General features: G+C 40.5%; 1 protein-coding gene and 1 non-coding gene across 2 annotated transcripts in view; both read right to left on the bottom strand.

Moving 5' to 3' along the window:
* Positions 1-638: 638 nt before the first annotated feature.
* Positions 639-746, bottom strand: LOC144224927 (U6 spliceosomal RNA). The gene has a single exon (XR_013333182.1). It is a non-coding gene; the product is annotated as a U6 spliceosomal RNA (small nuclear RNA).
* Positions 747-5,711: 4,965 nt separating this feature from the next.
* Positions 5,712-20,216, bottom strand: part of CUNH1orf105 (chromosome unknown C1orf105 homolog) — a 39,074-nt gene continuing 24,569 nt past the window's right edge. Inside the window, exons 4-7 of the mRNA XM_077756011.1 lie at positions 18,853-18,927; positions 11,947-12,014; positions 8,227-8,291; positions 5,712-6,089 (exon numbers count right to left, since the gene is read on the bottom strand). Coding sequence (XP_077612137.1) covers positions 5,944-6,089; positions 8,227-8,291; positions 11,947-12,014; positions 18,853-18,927 — 354 coding nt within the window. The 3' untranslated portion in view covers positions 5,712-5,943. The remainder of the gene's footprint in view (positions 6,090-8,226; positions 8,292-11,946; positions 12,015-18,852; positions 18,928-20,216) is intronic.

Raw genomic sequence — 20,216 nt, 5'->3', positions numbered from 1 at the left:
TTATTTAGCCTTTGTCAGATCCAGTTTCTTCACTCATATTTGGAGATAGTAACCTTACCCATTTTGAAAGGTTATTGTAAAGATAAAATGTGAACTCACTGATGGTGTTGGCCATGTAGTAGAGAACACAGTGAAAACTTACCTGATTACCCTCTTTACCAGTGTCCAGTATGGGTTTAGTAAATATTAGGTAGTCAGATTTCCCAATGTTAAAGGAAAACATATGTTTTCTCCTGTGGGTCAGAGACTCTAAGTGGAAACCTTGAGTGCAACTGTATCATTTCTTATAAGATTTGTTTTTTTTTTGCTATCTGAATAAGTAAATATCTTATTCTTTAAAAATTAATGGGTCATGATAGAAAATAGGTTTCAAAGCTAAAAATCACAAAATATACATATGAGGACTGTTAGGCATATGAAAACAAGTTCAATCTCCTAATTAAAGAACTAAAAATTTCAATTACACAGAAGTATTTTTCATATCTAAAATTAGTTTAAAAATAAAAAATTATTACAGTCATTGTTGAGGCTGAGAGTAATAGGCACTTGCATGCATCTGTAGTGGTAATATAAATTAGAAAACTCTTATGCAGGGACATTTTGCAATTTCCAATAAATATATATATGAGCTTATCTTAAAAAATATGGGACACTTGACAAATTTGCATGTCATTCCCATGCAGGAGCCACACTAATCTTCTCTGTGTCCTTCTAATTTTAGTACACCGGCTGCTTTTACTAAGACAGATACGTTTATCCTCATTATGTGGCACAGGAAACCAGGACTCAAAGAAGTTAAGTAACTTGACTAAAACTATACAATTATAAAACATCACAATTCTAGGTTTATCTCTGCAATTGCACCAATCCAATATGGTAAGAATGTTATCTCACACTTATCAGAAGGTCTAATAGGTAGTTACATAGAGATTTGATGAACAAAAAAGAAAAAAGTAATAATTACTCAGTAAGTGGCCCTTGGTTTTTGGCTTTTCTACAAAACTATTGGGGCACCTGGGTGGCTCAGTCGATTAAGTGTCCAACTTCAGCTCAGGTCATGATCTCACAGTTCATGGGCTCAAGCCCCGCTTCGGGCTCTGTGCTGACAGCTAGCTCAGAGCCTGGAGACTGCTTCGGATTCTGTGTCTTCCCTCTCTCTCTGATCCTCCTTTGCTCATGATGCTTCTCTCTCTCTCAGAAATAAATAAAAAACATTTTAAAATTTTAAAACAATTATCTTGGCCTTTGCAACAGGTCAATCTCATGGCAAAGAAAGTTGGGGTACAGTTTGTTTAGACTAAAATGAGAAAAAATGCGAAGTGTCATCCCTAATTTTTTTTGGCTTTGAGAAAACCACCCATAATAGACATGTTGGGGACAAACTGGGGAACTTGAATATGGACTGAGTGGAGATAAAAATAAGGAATTATTTTTCATTTTTTTGTTATGTGTGATAATAGAATTATCCTTTAAAGAAGAATTTTTTCATTTATTTTATTTATCATTATTATTTTTTTACTTTGGAGCTACATGCTGAACTATTTAGTGGTAAAATGTCATGATGTCTTTATTTTAAAATGGTTCAGTAAAGCGATTTGTAGATAGAGGAAATGTGGCAAAATATTCACCATTGCAGACTCTAGGTAGAGGATATACAGGTGCTCTTTGTGGTATTATTTCTATTTCTCTGTCTATTTGAATGGCCTCAGAATAAATTACATATGAAAGAAAAGGCCCTTGGGAAAGCCTGCCCTGAGGGGGGGTGGCTCTAGAGTTGTTCCATGGGGTTTGGTCCCTGGCCCTGTTCCTTACAAAGACTGGGAAGACTAACAGTCACTGAAACTTAGGTTTGGAAAGGTGGTCACTGGCTGGAATCTGGCTAAAGGAAACTTAATAAGAAGATAGGGTCATACGTTTAAGTTTTTAAAAAATGAACAGCCTGAGGAAAGATGTTAGAACAGCAATTTTGACCAAAAGGACAAAGCCAGTTTGTGGCAAGTCATTGTGAGAGTATGAAGTCACATAGCTGCCAAGGAAAATGGATTTCATGTCAGTCTGCATTTCTGGAAGCAGATAACCCAGACCGAGGGGGCTTGAGAGTCCCTCAGCCACATCTGGCCAGGTCGTATCTGGAGTTTGAGATTCCACTCTGGGCACCTTGTTTTGAGTGGCCCTGGGTGGGTCCAGAGAGGGTGGCCGGGCTGTGGGATCAGAAGTTTAAAAAAGATGAAAAGAAACATGGGTGGTGCCATGAAATATTTCAAGGGTTTTGTGCAAGATGGACTAGCCCTGTGTAGGCAGCTTCATAAAAAAGAACCAGATACACTTGTTACAATGAAATGAAGACTTTTTGTAAAGATGCCAGGGAAGGACTACATTTGCTAAATGGAGAGTATTGTGTGAGCTGTTCATCACGCTTGTTTCACGGTAAGAGAACAATGGTAAATTGGAGGCAAAGAGAGAGGAAAAACAAGAGAAAGTGCTTTTGAAGTTCAAAATGCTACATAAGCTGAAGCAAGGTTTCAAGGTTTCTATCTGCTGGTACTAGCATTTTGATAGCAAAATTTCCAAGGGCCGGAGATAAAATTGATCTTTGCACTGGATGCTTGCCTGAAATTTGCCGTTTTCAAGCACTGTGTTGCTCGTATTCACGAAGACAAATAACTACTTTGATAGTTTATCAGCTTTATAATTCCAAAGCTGTATAGCCTCCCTCCCCGTTACTTTTTGAAGTTTTTATTTGTTTGCTTGTTTCATATTTGTTTTGTTTTTGAGTCAGTGAAACATTCATGTGGCTTAAAGTTCNCAAGGGTTTTGTGCAAGATGGACTAGCCCTGTATAGGCAGCTTCATAAAAAAGAACCAGATACACTTGTTACAATGAAATGAAGACTTTTTGTAAAGATGCCAGGGAAGGACTACATTTGCTAAATGGAGAGTATTGTGTGAGCTGTTCATCACGCTTGTTTCACGGTAAGAGAACAATGGTAAATTGGAGGCAAAGAGAGAGGAAAAACAAGAGAAAGTGTTTTTAGAAGTTCAAAATGCTACATAAGCTGAAGCAAGGTTTCTATCTGCTGGTACTAGCATTTTGATAGCAAAATTTCCAAGGGCCGGAGATAAAATTGATCTTTGCACTGGATGCTTGCCTGAAATTTGCCGTTTTCAAGCACTGTGTTGCTCGTATTCACGAAGACAAATAACTACTTTGATAGTTTATCAGCTTTATAATTCCAAAGCTGTATAGCCTCCCTCCCCGTTACTTTTTGAAGTTTTTATTTGTTTGCTTGTTTCATATTTGTTTTGTTTTTGAGTCAGTGAAACATTCATGTGGCTTAAAGTTCAAAGAACAGGGGCACCTGGGTGGCTCAGTCGGTTAAGTGTCTGACTCTTGATTTTAGCTCAGGTCGTGACAGCTCTTAAGTTCTAGCCCTGTGTTGGGTTAGACAGTGTGGAGCCTGCTTGGGATTCTCTTTCTTCCTCTCTCTCTCTCTACCCCTCCCCAGCTCATGCTTTCTGTCTCTCTCTCAAAATAAACAATAAACTTTAAAAAAAGAAATTAAAAATAAAAATAAAATTATTTATTCAAAGAATAAAGGAATATCATGAAGTATCTCCTTCCCCTGCCAATTTCTGTGCTCCAGCCATACAGTTCCACTCCTGAGAGCCAACTAATGTTAGCCAAAATCTTGTTTCATATACACCTTACTCTTGACCTAATTTTCTCAATGTGAGAGTCTTGGAAGCAAGGGTTTCCTGACTCTTTGGCCATGTGGCCGGTAAGATGGTTCCTGTTACACAGGACCAAGTAGAAGCCAATCCCAAGGGGGTTAGGAACAAGTATTCCTCAAAACAGCAAACATCTGCCAGTGCCTAACTTCACTATCCTGCAGTTTACTGGCCAGGGAGTGAAATGCCTCACCAAAGACTTTGCAAGGGAGAGATAATATCTGTGAAGGTCACTATGGCGATTTCTCCTCTGACTAACTTTCCTGAAAAAGTTATACAATTGCATCTTTGCTCTTGTCCAGAGAGCTGGGCGGTTGGTGCCATGAAGCACCATATTATATATCATATCATACTATGGCTGATATTGCTGAGGATTCCTAGTGGGGAGTAACTTATGCTTATTTCCATATTGGCCTGTCCACATGCTCTTCATTTGTGCCTAAGTGTGTTATTTCTCCAGTGGAAACAAGTTCCTAATACCTAAGCTCTTTGTACCCTCACTGCCCCAATTCAGGGAACTCAGCTCCTGTTTTCTCATATTGCCTGGCCACCTAGGAATGGAATTTTCTTGTAAATATCTTCCAAGTATGCATCTGGGTAGCTCCTGTGGGAAGATACTCTTAGCATGAGATATCATTCCCATCCTCATTAAGTTATACATTTTTCTAGAGATAAGAATTGCATGTATGAAACAGGGACTGTACTTAGGATTCTTGGTCTTTAAGAGTGTAAAAGTTTCCTACAATGAAAAGTTTAAGAACCACTAATATAGACTATTGTTCTCAGTCACCACACTAGAACACTGGCAAACACTAGAATGTTATTCTTCTTGATGAGATTTTGGAAACACCCTTGTACTCCAGATAGGGACTTCTTGAGACTTAGGAAGCATTCTCTCTGACTCGGCATGTAATATTCAAATTACCTCAAAAACTCCAAATAATTATGCTTCAGGCATATATTTCTCCCTAATTCAGGGGTACAGATACCCCAAATCCTTTTATTAGATATGTTAATTTGTAAAACAAAAAAGAAGAAACATTTTTATCCATGGTTTGTCTGTCCCATGGCAATGATCTAAAGTGGAATCAGGATTCGTGTGTGCCCTGAGAGGAAGTGCTTATTACTTCTGGAGTTACTGAACTCTAACTGAACTGAAACCAAGAATCCTAGCCTACCAGAAACATAGGGCAATAGAGCAAGTTTCACTGGTTTTGCTGGGTTTTGTGTGTGTGTGTGTGTGTGTGTGTGTGTGTAAGAAATGAGGTCAGTTTAAGTACCAGACCATTTGTTAAAGATTCCTGAAGGCTGTTCTTCAAATACAACCAGCACAGAGGTTGGTTCTCATGTGTTGGCCCAATGTCCATTTAGCCAGGATTTGGGGGTTCCACAAGGCCACTGCACCATAAAGAATGGAAGGGACCTTTTTTATATGAGCCTGCCTGAAACTGGGTATGGACTACTTGTGCCTATAAATGTAATATTTCCAAGCCTAGAGTTTTCCTCTGTCTCCCTCACACTGCTGACACATGGATCAGGACAGAGTTGAAGGTGTACATTCTCAAACCAAAGTAATGAAATGACAGCTTACAAGCACGTGGTTTAGATACGACTGAGCAAAGATTAGATGAATATCTGATTATACACAGGGCGCTAAATGACATCATGTGAGCGGGGCAAGACAAGGCACATTCCTGTCCTTGACAGCTGCAACCACTAATCACTTGCCATTTTCCCCATTGCACCATAGTATCCTCTTGTCACTTAACTGACAGAGACAAGGACAGAAGGGTGACCTCCATTTCTCTCTCTCTCAATAGGTTGAACTCCTGAGGGACCTCCAGGAGCCATCTCCAGCCCTCTTCTCTGAAGAAGCGCTGAAATAATTTTCACAGAAAATTCACATCTTAGAAACAGAAGAGTGTTGTCTATTACAGCACAATGATGAATCTTAAAAAAATAAAATTAATGACACTCAACATGTTCCATTTGAATCAGCAAATCTTTATCATCATGTAAATTAAACCACTTATCTTTAGGAAAAGTGAGAAGGAGACTGGCAAGAGCTAGAATTCTAGCAACCACAAAGGCAAAAGTGAGTCACCTTTTTGGTGACTGGGGGTGGGGGGAATTATGAGAATACGTTAGCGTCAGAAACAGGCTTGGTTAACTTGTTTTCTCTTGGCGAGTCTGGAAGAGGATGAGCTCCAACCATTCACTGCATCATTTTCTTGCCCACGGGCTCCTTTCTGGGCAAAGGAGAGAGCTCCATCTCCTGCAGAGATTTGTAGGTATCTGCCAACAATCCGTGGAAGACAGCTGTCCTGGGGCCCATAATGGGCAGTCTGTAGTGAATACTCTCTGGAGGACAGTGCAAGAAGAAGGAAAAGCAAGGGCTTCTTAGAGTCTATTTTTAAAGAAATTCAGAATATCTAAAAGTCACCAAAGACCTTTGTTCAACCTTATAAAACAGATTTGAAGTTCACATAAGAATTTCTTTTAATAAAACCATCTTTAAGCTTCTGCTAATCTTGTCAAGGAGGTCAGAGAAGAATACCTAGAAGCAAAACTCGTATTAAAAGTTGTGGCCAATTAAATAAAAAGTGAATATAAAATGTGTCTGGAGTTATAATGTGAGTCAAAGGGAAAAGAGGATTTGATTTCCAAAAGACTTTTTAGGGACACAAATACGGTTCTGTCTTCAAACAAACAAACACACGTGATCTTACAAAAAATTGTGATAGTACTTGCATGTCAGAATGAACCATCATTTTATGAAATGATTTAATTTAGGGTTCCTTAAAAACCTCATCGTCCTGACCTCTTCTTCAAACATGATTCTATTTATAAAAAAGTTGCTTAATCTTCAACTTTTCCAAAAGACACATTGCTTGAAGGAGAGTAAATTAGTGCATGAAATAACATCTTTCTATTGGAAGTCACTGAATGTAAGGGACTTGGGAGTCCTGAATTCTCTGGAAAAGCTCCTTGCTCCAGCTGAGTGAGAGCTAAGAGATGTCACAAGACTACAGACCTAGGATCCGGTTCAGTCTCATCACTGGAATAAAGAAGAAACAAAGGTCCAGGGTCACAGGCACTGATGGACCTAAGACCAGAACCCAGATCTTTTTAATCCTAGCTCAGTGTCCCCTCACTGGGCCAGGTGGTCGGCCAAGTCAGGTGATTCGCATCTCCACCAATGTTTACCGACAATAGCTTGTGTCATGAGATGTTCTGGACTCAAAGTCAGAGTTAAGATAACTGAATCTAGAAAAAAATCCCCATCATGGACAGAGATAGGCTCTTTCCGTTTACTTGGGTCTCACCAAGTAAATGGTATACTTGGTATACTGATAATATACAAAGGTTAACTGAATCCAGAAAAATACTAGAAGTTGCAGTTGCGATCAATGAGAAGAGTTGGGCAGTGACTGGCAGGAATGTTCACTGGGATGAGTCAGCTGTCTGGCATGTGGAGCATGTCCACGGGCCTTGCTGCACAGGTGGGTGGCAGCTTGGGCAGCAAGCAGCAAGAGCTTCGTCAGGGACACGTCTAAGCCATGTAAACCACTGGGGCCAGAGCTGTGTCAGCAGTTTTTCTGGGCTGATCAAAGATAAAGGCTGCTTGGACGAAGTGTCTGGCTCTCAGGGGAGGGGGCGGGCAGGCAGAAAGCTTCTCTGGTCTTACAGGTGGGAACACAGAGGCCCAGATAGGTTAAACAATTTGGTCAGCCCTGTACAGCAAGATGAGGCTTGGAGGCCAGGCCTCCTTGCTTCTAGGCTGGTGCTTTTACAATAACCTCGGGGAAGCTTAGAAGTGTCACAGTGGCAATCTACAGCAGGTCCACCAGGCTTCCACTCCTCGCCAGCTCCAGAAGCACCCTCCTGAAGTCCCCCTCTAAGATTCTGTCCTTGGATGGAGTGTAGGCACAAGAGCCAGAGTACGTCCAAGAACATAATGTGCTCATCTTATGTGTGTATGCTATCCTTTTTTTCTATTAATAGCAAGTGAACATAAGAATAGCACTGGGCCACTGCTGGGAGAAGGCAGGCGGTTTAGGAAGCCTGTGGGGTGGAAGGTTCAGGGCTTTGGTGAGGCCATCCAGGTGTGTGGGCAAGCAGTTCCTTTCCCACCTTAACTGGTACTGTCTGAGACAGAATTACCTACTTTGTGCCCCATTTCCATGAAAATTCTTCAGCAAGTAGATTACGGGGCTCTTTAGAAAGAATGAGACAGGGCCATGTGTCACGGAGAGGCCCTGGGAAGGAATGTGGCGGTGATAAAAGCCAGTGAGGCCTGGAGAGGGGGCAGGTGGGCTGGTGTGAAGGGAGGGCTGAGGATCAGTCTAAACAGGCTATAAGCAGTATGTGAAAAGAGAAAGAGGGGGCAGTGGAAACATGTTCAGATACTTTAGAACCTATCTTAGGGATTAAACTTTTCATCCTACTACTGTAGGGGTAGTATGTTTCCCACTACAAGTACTCTAAAAACTCAAACCTGTTGAGATGTCATTACTGGAATCTTCAGATACAGTCTTGGCTTTTGGTGGAGGAAGACTCATTCTGTTTGGAAGAAGCAAGAAAACACATTAGGTAGGGCACTGAGCTCGGTGGAAAGGAATGTACTTTTATACATTTTACAACACAGATGCTGTCTTGAGTCCAGCACCTGTTAACCTGGTGCTCAGACCACTTTGCCGCAGGGTGAGATGGCTGGACCAGAGACCACTGCATCTCAGGCTCTTCTTGCTTTATGGATTTAGATAAAAACCTCATTGAAATAAATATTTCATTCACTGTCAGAACACGTATGGTCTAAAAATAGAAGGAATCAAGAACCCTCCAGCATCCAGAAAAAAGTGACAATTTTTCCAGACCCATAATCTATCCTTCAAGTGCAAAACAGAATCTTTTGGTTAGAACCTTTTTATTTCATTTCATTTCATTTCATGTATTTTTACCTTAAAAATATCTTGTTTTATCCTCTTCATCCTACTACTGTGGGGGTAATATGTTACCCACTATAAGTACTCAAACCTGTTGAGATGTCATTACCGGACATCAATATTATTGTGTTAGACTCATTTCTCTACTTTTGAGTGTTATTAAAGCAAAACAGAAACCATTTAGAAATACTTTGCTGTTAATCCAACTTCGATTAAGTAAATTTTTATAAAGAATCATTTATTTATTTATTTATTTATTTATTTTAAGTTCTTATTTTAATCACCTGGTGCTCATCACGACAAGTGCAGTCCTTAATCCCCATCACCTATTTCACTTTCAGATTTGGAGAAAATGTCTTGACCACATCCTATTTCTCCTGGTGTCTAAGGCTGTGGACGTGACCCTCGACCAAAACAGATATGAGCCCAAACCATTTCTATATTAGATTGCTTAATTTCTAAAGGCTGACAGATCTGTAAACTTTAATGGGATATCTAAGTCTCTACATTCATTTCATGGTTTCTATTTCTACAAAGATTTTCCAAGATTATTTTTACTTTGTTACCAAAAATATGGCCCATCTGGCCAGTTTATTTTACTCAACTGTCATTGGGGGACTCAGTGGGACTAAGAAAAAAAAAATCCCTTCTATCACCCATATTGAGCAAACCAAAAAGTGGTATTTGTCAGACTGAATTATTTAAGGCTTGTTTGCACTATAATTCAACAAATATATATTCCTCCATTAATATTTCTTCTTTCTCCCTCCTTCTCTTCCTTCTTTCCTTTGTTCCTTCCATTTAACACACAACCCTTAATTTTTACAATAGTAGAGTTTAAGTCACTTTTTTGAGAGAGAGAGAGAAAGTGTGTGTGTGTGTGTGTNGTGTCTAAGGCTGTGGACGTGACCCTCGACCAAAACAGATATGAGCCCAAACCATTTCTATATTAGATTGCTTAATTTCTAAAGGCTGACAGATCTGTAAACTTTAATGGGATATCTAAGTCTCTACATTCATTTCATGGTTTCTATTTCTACAAAGATTTTCCAAGATTATTTTTACTTTGTTACCAAAAATATGGCCCATCTGGCCAGTTTATTTTACTCAACTGTCATTGGGGGACTCAGTGGGACTAAGAAAAAAAAATCCCTTCTATCACCCATATTGAGCAAACCAAAAAGTGGTATTTGTCAGACTGAATTATTTAAGGCTTGTTTGCACTATAATTCAACAAATATATATTCCTCCATTAATATTTCTTCTCTCTTTCTCCCTCCTTCTCTTCCTTCTTTCCTTTGTTCCTTCCATTTAACACACAACCCTTAATTTTTACAATAGTAGAGTTTAAGTCACTTTTTTGAGAGAGAGAGAGAGAGTGTGTGTGTGTGTGTGTGAGAGAGAGAAAGAGAGAGAGAGAGAGAGAGAGAGAGAAGCAGAGCTCACCCAAAGCAGGGATCAAGCTCACCCCATGTGAAACTCAAACTCATGAACTGTGTGATCCTGGCCTGAGCCAAAGTCAGATGCTTAACAACTGAGCCACCCAGGCACCCTAAAGTCACTTTTAAAAAACTATTATTTCAGTAAGTACAATTCTACCTGAGACTCAAAAACCATGAGGACCAATTTAATAAGCTACAAACAGAACCAGGACCTTACTTTATAGTCACACTACATAAATCTCAAACAGAAGGGGTCTGTTTTCCTTCATTACATTGGAAAAAAAATGGCCAACGTAATGATACTTCAGGTTAGTGTTGACATGATTTTAGGGTTAGTTCAACCTTTAGTCTAGCTCAATAGGAATGAGATCTTGTTTAAAATCAGCTAATGATTCATGAATTTGGGACTTTACTTAAAATACCAAACTTGCAAGATAAATAAACTAGGGCAACAAATTTCAATAGTTCTTGGGGCACCTGAGTGGCTTAGTCGGTTGAGAATCTGATCTTGGCTCAGGTCATGGTCTCATGGTTTGTGGGCTTGAGCCTTACATTGGACTCTGTGCTGATAGCTCATAGCCTGGAGCCTGCTTTGGATTCTGTGTCTTCTGTCTCTCTGACCCTCCCCTGCTCATGTTTTGTCTCTCAAAAATAAATAAATATTTAAAAAATTTTTTAAATTCTTTCATAGGAGAGTGAAACTTATGCTGAGAAGTCCCAGACTTTAGATAGTTCAGTTTTCCATTTAAAGTCGATAAAGAATATTTAGCCAAATTACTTTTATTATGGTCTGAAAGGAGCCTTTTAAAAGTATAGAGTCAATGTAGGTCAATGTTATTAGTGCTGGATCCTGTCAGGTTCAAATACACTACCCATGTCCTCCCAGATGCTATCTCTTGGGACCAGCCACTCAGGACATGGTCCCCATGCCTCAGAATCTACATCTCAGCTTGGAGCAAATTTCATTAAAGGAATCATAGCATCTACTGCTGTCCAACATAAAATTACAAAAAAACCCCACACATTTGTTTTTCCATATTATTGCCTTTGTATGGGCTAAAAAAGTTGAAGGCTGTCATTAGATCACATATAACTTTTTTGATTGGTCGCATCAAGTCTGACTGTGACTGTACACAAATCTACCTATACTGATGCCTTATCCAGGGTGAGTCTGTAGTTTGAGTTTTTTAATGAAGCAAAAATTGAGTCCTTCTTCCCTTTCTGATAGCTAAATACAGAAGAAGAAGAAGAAGAAGAAGAAGGAGAAGGAGAAGGAGAAGGAGAAGGAGAAGGAGAAGAGGGAGAAGAAGAAGAAAACTACCCTGAAATCCAACTCATCAAAAGTCTGAATGGATTTTATTTTTTATGCACTTGAGCTTGTTAAGAAAGCAGCCAATGATCACCATACAAATGGATGACAGGAATTTTAGTTAGTAAAAAGTAGCAGAGAATGTCCTGGACTGAGAACAGATTATGCACAATCTCCCATACCTTCTCACTTACAGAAGTCATCTGCATGTAGAATGTGTGCTCACTTCTGCCTGAGTTACCAGAGGAATCTCCCATCTCCCCCTTGTACTGTTCTTGGGGAAGTGGAAAGGCGGATTCTACCTTCTACCATAATTTCAGTAGCTGCTCAAGCAAAAGGATGAAAACAACTTTTTTGGTCTAACTATCTTGTTTAACCAGGAAATGAAACCAGTCAACAGGCCCATTCACTAAGGATTCCCTGAACATTCTACTTCCTGTGTTTCTCAAACCACTGTTCTTTGCCCCCAAACTGATGTAATCAGAATTAAAATAATGTCTTGAATGAAATCTTAGACTTACCTATGACTCATAAAATTCTCAAAGGATAGTTTCAGATTATGAGGAATCATCAGAGTTCTTGGTTGTACCTGAAAGAAAGTCTCATTTAGAGCATTGCCCAAAACTGTAACCCAATTTAAATAAATAATGCACCACCTTAGCAAATTCAAGTTGTATCTAGTGTTAGAATCATTCATATATTCTTTTGTGACATGAATGAACCAGAGGGGTCACCTGCCCACAATTCATAGGGTCTGTGCTCTTCCCAGGTTATCAGATTTTAAAATTAGAAACCTCAAGATTGATGAATCCTCCAATTCTCTTTATGGAGCTCACCTCCAATATTCTTCAGGTCTCAGATCACCTGTCAGCTCCTCACATACACCAGCGACTCCCAGACCACTGTTAGGTGGTCTGCCTTCGGTTCTCACTGTTCCCTAGGCTTCCTCTATCAGAATACTCCTAAGGTTTTTATTGTATTTCCTTGCTTGATGTCTGGTTTCCTTTATAGACTTTCAGCCTCCCCAGGGCAGAGACCATGTCTCTAATATTGTATTTCCAGGTTCTAACACAGTGTCTGTTTAAGAAATATTTGTTGAACAATTTAGTGAATGAATGAACCCCCTTTGAAACACACTTGGAAGTTTTAAGTGTGCCCTTCATATAGGACTAAAACAAATTATACAGTTATGGTATTCGTGATTAAGACATTATTTTCTTGAACTTTTTCAGGTTTGTTACTAGCACTAGATATTGGTTTTCTTTTGGGGCTCAGGCTTTCTCTAATAATCATATTTCCCATTATTTCTCAAAAGATATTGTAGCCATGACAGTGAAAAGATAATAACAAAATGCTGGTGCAGGTGTTCAGCTGGGCTACTCATTGAGTGACTTGCAATTTAAACTTATGACCCGGGGGCACCTGGGTGGCTCAGTTGGTTAAATGGTTAAGCATCCGACTTTGGATGATCATGATCTCAAGGTCTGTGAGTTCGAGTCCCACATCGAGCTCTGTGCTGACAGCTCAGAGCCTGGAGCCTGCTTTGGATTCTGTTTCCCTCTCTCTCTCTGCCTTTCCCCCACTCATGACCTGTCTCTCTCTTTCTCTCTCAAAGTTAAAAACAAATAAATTTATGACACAACAAAACTGCAAATTAAGGACCTTCAGAGGTGCTTGAAAATAGAGAAAAATCTTAATATTAAGTTAATGAAATGCCAAGCACCTACAGTATTTAAGAAGATTGTTGTAACTCATTAGCTGAGGGAAAGTGAGGGGAGGGGGAGTAAAGAATGATCCAGTAACAGGAGCATCTGGGAGTAGGGAGGACAGCAAAGACTTTGGTGAGAACCTGAGAAGAGGTTTCTAGATACAGAGAAGGGATGAGAATGAGGGAGACACACTGCTTTTTCACAAGTTTCTTCCGAAGTTGGCTCTGTTCCAAAGAAATATGAAGGAAAATCTCTACCTTCTCCTGATTAGCATGATCCTTTTCAAAAGCCCCTAAATCCAGCTAGTACTGTTGTATGCATGAGTGGGCTACAGGGACTCCCCCAGAACAAAGCTACCAAAGATCGCATGTTTGTCCCTGAGAAGAAGTGTGTCATGTGGTCAACTCCTTCCTATTCAGTCTTGAAAGCATTGACTTTCCCACCAGGTCCATTTCTATTTCTATTCATCATTTTATTATCATTATTTGCTTACCTATTGGCTTATGTCTTATTCTTTTATTTACTTATTTTTCCTTCATAGCTGAGCTATTTATTACCTAAGCACCTGGCCCATGGTAGGCAATTAATACATATTTGTTGCAATGAATTGAATTACATAAATAGACTTTTGGAACCAGTTAATTTACATATGTTAGAGAATGCCTCTAACTCCCTACAGTATGTCCTGCTTGACATCCTACTTTGAAAGGGCTTGAAAGTGTGTATTAGAGAACAATGCAGATAACAGAAGGACTACAAAATAGACATTTTAAGGGGAATATGAGTTGTTTGGAGCAGAGATGTAGTAAGAGACAGTTTACATAAAGGTTAGGCAGATACCCCTGGTGACTCACAACCCTAACATTCAGTGGGTATTACTTCCACACTAAACAGTTGAGCTCCTGGTGTGGGTACTCATGCAGGAATAGGAGTAGTTTATACATGCCAGGTCCTATTTAGGATTTTTCTGTTTTTGGTATTCATCCACTTGATGCTTTTATTGTTTTAAATATTTTTCTAGTGTTAATCTTTTCATAAATTTAGACACCATATGATTCACCATCTCAGCGTCCAACTCAGTGGTTTTTAGTAGTGTCACAAAGTTGCACAACAATTGCCACTATCTACTTCCAGAAGATTTTCACCAGCTCAGGAAGAAACTCTGTCCTCATTAGCACTCACTCTTCATTTCTTCATTCATATCCCTGGCAACCACTACCCATTTTCTAGTTCTCTAGATTTGCCTTTTTCGGACATTTCATATAAATGAAATCAATACAATATGTGCTGTTTACTGTCTGGTGTCTTTTACATAACAAAATGGTTTCAAGGTTTATCCTGGTTGTAGCATATAGAAGTGCTTTCCTTCTGTGGCTGAATAATATGCCATTATACGGATTGAATCACATTTTGTTTATGCATTTATCAGTTGATAGACCTTTGAGGTATTTTCACTGTTATGAATAACGCTGCTATCAACATTCTTGTACAAGTTTGTGTATGGACATACGTTTTCAGTTCTCTTGCGTATACATCTAGGATGGAATTGTTGGGACATACAATTGTTCATACCATTGGGTCATACATTGTTGGCTCTGCAGTTTGAGGAATTGCCAAGCTGTTTCCTAAAGCAGCTGCATTGTTTTACATTCCCACCAGCCATGTATGGGGGTCCTAGTTTTTCCACATCCTCATCAACATTTACTGTCGTCCACTTTTTTATTATGGTTGTTCTTGTGCATGTAAGATAATATCTCATTAGGAGGCACCTGGGTGGCTCAGTAGGTTAAGCATCCGACTTTGGCTCAGTTCATGACTTCGAAGTTCATGCATTGGAGCCCTGCATTGGGCTCTGTGCTGACAGCTCAGAGCCTGGAGCCCGCTTCAGATTCTGTGTCTCCCTCTCTCTTTCCCCCTCCCCTGCTCTCTCTCTCTTTCTCAAAAATAAATAGGGGTGCCTGCGTGGCTCAGTCAGTTGAGTGTCCAGCTTCAGCTCAGGTCATGATCTCGTGGTTCGTGGGTTTGAGCCCCGTGTCGGGCTCTGTGCTGACAGCTAGCTCAGAGCCTGGAGGCTGTCTTTGGATTCTGTGTCTCCCTCTCTCTCTCTGACCCTCCCCTGCTCATGCTGTCTCTATGTCTCTCTCGAAAATAAATAAAACATTAAAATAAATAAATAATTTAAAAAATAATATCTCATTATGGGTTTGATTGCATTTCCCTAAAGGCTGATGATGTTAGGCACCTTTTCACAGGTTTATTGACCATTTATGTATCTTCTTTGGAGAAATGTTTTTTGAAGTTTTTTGCCCAATTTAAAATCAGGATGTTTGTTTTTATTGTGGAGTTGTAAATGGGGTGAGTTTTTTTTTTTTTTTAATATTTTGGATTCTGGTCCCTTACTAGATAGATGATTTGCAAACATGCTCTCCCATTCTGTGGGTTGTCTTTTCATGTCCTTGGTGGTGTTCTTTGCAGCAAAAAGGTTTTTAATTTTCGGGAAGTTGAATTTATGTATTTTTGTTGTGGTTGGTTGTGCTTTCGTTGACATATCTAAGAAACCATTGCCTTATTCAAGGTCATGAAGATTTACACTTGTTTTCCTCTAGGAGTTTTATGTTCTAGCTCTTACAATTAGGTGTTTGATTCATTTGTAGCTCTTTTGTGTATATGATGTGAGGGAGGGACACAACTTCACTTTTTTGCATGTGGATATAGAGCTGTCTAGGTGCCATTTACTGAAAAAACTATTCTCTCCTCCTTAAATTGTCTTGACACCTTTGTTAAAAATTAGCTGTTCAGGACCTCTTATTCTAATTCTTTTTTTAAAAAGTTTTATTTTATTTTTGAGAAAGAGAGACAGAGTATAAGCAAGGAAGGGGCAGAGAGAGAGGGAGACACAGAATCTGAAGCAGGCTACAGGCTCCGAGCTGTCAGCACAGAGCCTGATGTGGGGCTCAAACCCACGAACTGTGAGATCATGATCTGAGGCGAAGTAGGACACTTAAACAACTGAGCCACCCAGGTGCCCCTCTCTTATTCTAATTCTTATGCAGATCCCAGATGTATGTAATTACTTTTGGTTTTCTCCTGTTAATTTTTTTTTAACTGTTCACAAATGTAAGGTTCTATTTCTGGACTCTCAATTCTGTTCCCCTGATCCATATGTTTATCCTTAGGTCAGTACCACAAAATCTTGATTATTGTAGCTTTATAGCAAGTTTTGAAATCAGGAAGTGCGAGTCCTGTAACTTTGTTCTTTTTCAAGAGTGTCTTGGGTATACTGCATCTATTGCATTTCCATATAAATTTTAAGATCTGCTTGTCAGTTTCTTAAAAAAAAACAACCTCTTACAAGATTTTGAGGATTGTACTGAATGTGTAGACCAATTTGGGAGTATTGCCAGCTTAATAATGCCAAGCACTCCAAGCCGTAATCATGTTCCCCCCCACCATTTGTTTAGATCTTCTTTAATTTCTCTATGTGATGTTTTATAGCTTCTGATGTACAAGTCTTGCATTTATTTTTGTTACATTTATTCGTAAGTATTTTAATTTTGTGATGCTCTTATTGTAAATGGAATTGCTTTCTTAATTTCATTTTTGAATTGGTCATTGCTAGTATATAGAAATAGAACTGATTTTTGTTTTTTGATCTTGTATCCTGTAACTCTGCTATACCCATGTAATAGCTTTATTTGTTTCCTGTGGGTCCCTTAGGACTTTCTGAATATAAGATTATGTCATCTGCAAATACAGTTTTTTGTTTTGTTTTGTTTGCAAATACAGTTTTATGTCTTCCTTTCCAGTCTGTTTGCCTTTTATTTCTTTTTCTTGTCTTAATCACCCTAACTAGAACATACAGTACCCTGTTAAACAGAAGCAGCAAGAGTGGACATCCTGATCTTGTTCCTCATCTAAGGGGAAAATACCCGGTCTTTCTTCATGGAGTATGATGTTAGCTGTGGGTTTTCCAGAGACACAATTTATCAGGTTGAAGAAGTTCCTTCTATTTCTAGGAGTCTTTATCTTCTCCAGCATCTATGTCTAATCCCCTGCTGAGAAAGGAGGGTGGGGGGGTCTCAGTGACTCCAGCAGATACGCCTGACCCCAGGAGGAGGTTAAGGCATTATTGTACATAGTGAAGCAAGGGTATTTCATGTTCATGTTCGAACTTACTATAGTTTCTCACTGGGCGTGTGTGCACTGGTTCTCACTTTCTTGTTTGAGGTCCTTCTTCTGGGCATCTGCAGCAAACAGTAAAACCACAGTGGTTCTATCCAGTCAGGTCTGGACAAGGGCAAAGGTCAGAGAAGAGGTCTTGAGAAAGAAAACAGCTGCTGAAGTCCCAAGTGAGCCAGCTGGCCAAGGCCAGCTTGGGCCCGGGGTCAGTGCATTCTAAATGTGGACACGGTGATTCCAGGAATAAGACCAGAAGAAATCCCAATCCCAGTTTCCCAGATGCCAGTCAACGCCAACACTGAACACTGTGATCTTTATGAACTAGAACGTGAACATAGATTGTAACAATCAGAGACACTTTTGTTGGTAGCTCAGTCCCATTTCCAAATCTCACACAAAAGTTTCACAAAACTGCCGGTCTCTTTCATGTCCTATTAGTCAAAGCACTTTCACCACTACTTCATCGAAGGAGGCTCTCACGTGTCTCTTGTTTTTCTTCCACTTCTTGCCCTTCTTCTTATTATACATCGGCCCAGACTCAAAGGAGAATCATAGGATATCAGAATTGTAAAGACCCTTCCTCAACTCCTACCCTGAACCTCTCCATTTAGCTAAATTAACCTTTGGCCCAAGCCGGATTGGCCCTAACCCTAATCCTTAAACTGACCCAAGTCCTAACTCTGACCTGTATGGCATCCCTGCAGACAAGGGCTTCTTTCTGCAGCGACTCTGACAGATGGTAGGCCTTGGTCCTTGTGTCCTCCATCTTCCCATGCTGTCCTCTTTCTTTTCTTTTTAATTAAATTTTTTAAAAGTTTACTTGTTTATTTTGAGAGGGGGAAGGGGCCGAGAGAGAGGGAGAAGGAGAATCCCAAGCAGGATCTGCACTGTCAGTGCGTAGCCTGACTCAGGGCTAGAACTCATAAACTGTGAGATCATGACCTGAGCCGAAATCAAGAGTCAGATGCTTAATCCACTGAGCCAGCTGGGCGCCTCTCCTCTTTCTTTTCTTAATACTCCCTCATTCCCCACCATTCTGCACCCCCAGTGACAGACTCCTCCCACTAGCTAGAAAGTACTATAGAATCTCTTCTTAGCCTTTATCCTGAGGTGCTGGTTGAATCAATAGACCCAAAGATTAAGCCACTTATTTTATGACTGAATTGGTAGAGGCAGATTGTATTGTCTGCGTGTGTGTTGTGTTGTGTTGGGGAAATATTAAGGGGGAAGAAGTCCCATAATCTCCTGAACCTCTATAGTTGTGAGGTTACCTTAGGGTCTCAAGGTAAAGTGACTCATCTCATCTGTCTCCCTCTGACTCATCTACCTTAATTTATCTTTTGGTTTGCTGCAAATGGGGAGGATTTATCATACTGTGTCAGATAATGGTGCTCCCAGGGCCAGTGAGTACTTAATTGCAGCCCTTATCAAGGCCTTCCCTGCAAAAAGCATGGTTTCTCACCACTGGGCCCTGGTGGGGAAGGGGTATTGCTGTGCCCTGGGATGCCCATGCCCATCTCTGTCATCCCACTGACCTACCATTTTTATTTCTTGACATGTGGAGCACAGCTGCTTGTTTCTGGCCAGTGTGGGGTTACTCATGTCCCTCCTGGCCTAAGAGGAGAGAGAAACAGAGAGAGGTAAGGAAATGGTGGCAGTACCTGGGGCAGCAAAGAAGGGGAAAAGAGGTGGGGGAATAAGAGAGGTCACAGTTATTCCTTCCATAAAACAGAGAGGGAGTCTCTGGTCTCATCCCCATTCTGGGTGGACATTGAGTCCAGGCTCGGCTCCAGCTGGTAGGTTCAGAAAGACTTCAGGCAGGAGGGCATGAGCCACAGACTAGGCAGTGACCTTGGGACCCCTGCATACAGTAGTACAGGTACAACTTTCCCTTCTTCACTCACACTGATATCAGAGTCATGAGGCAGGTTCATAGAATGTTATAATATGGGGGAGATGGGTCACAGGGGCAAACGGAAAATGGCTATGAATTAGAGCCCTTTCCTGTTATTTGATGGCCTATTGACTTGTTACTACATGTGTGTACACCTACGCCCTGACCCATTCCTGCTGCCCTGGGAGGGAAATGGAAAGGGGAGGAATATATCTGTGCAGCATGTGGGGTGCCTGTGGTGTGTGGCTAAGATCCTCGGCGGACTGGTCTACAAGTAGCTTCATCCTCTGAAAGACATAAAGCACTCGGACAAGGCATTATTATTGAAGATTTGAGGACTGAAAATTAGGGACAAAGTTGGATTCTCCTCACAAATATTTAAAATACATTTCATTTTTCTAGGCCGTTTAAAAAGAATCAAGTGAGTATTACAGTGTCGTGGGTTGGTATGTTAAAGTATGAGTGTGAACAACTCAATTCATTCATTCAACAACAGACATTTATTGTGAGGCCACTCTGTGGAGGGTGATGGGCTGGGGCCACAAAGATGAATAAGACATTTTCTGGCCCTAAGGAAGGTCAGGGGAAAATACAAATTCATTCATTTGCCCATTCATTAGGTACTGGGGTCTCTGAAACAAATAACACATAGCTTGAGACCTCAAGCAGCTCACCACCCAGCAGACTGTGTTCAAGGAAGCACAATGGTGTGGAGGGTGTGGTGACTAATACGTTGAGGCCACAGTGAAACTGAAAAAAGCTCTGGAGCTAACCTGGATGGGGGTGGGGGGACATAGAGGGAAAGGTCTGAGATGGCCTAAAAGAGCAGGCAATTCTTGGGTAGGTGTTGGTGGGGTGGATAAGGCGTGGGGCAGGCATTCCAACCCAGGAAACACCACAACAGCATGGAATAATGACCTAGAAGATTGGTTGCAGGTAACTGAGGATAGCTGAGAGTGGACCACTGTCTGATGCGGGGCGGGGTGGGGGTGGGGGGGCGAGAGAGGCT

Source organism: Crocuta crocuta, unplaced genomic scaffold (genome assembly GCF_008692635.1).
Source record: "Crocuta crocuta isolate KB4526 unplaced genomic scaffold, BGI_CrCroc_1.0 scaffold122, whole genome shotgun sequence".
In the NCBI taxonomy this organism is placed as follows: domain Eukaryota; kingdom Metazoa; phylum Chordata; class Mammalia; order Carnivora; family Hyaenidae; genus Crocuta; species Crocuta crocuta.
Note: the sequence above shows the minus strand (reverse complement) of the source record. Positions and strands in the feature narration are given on the sequence as shown.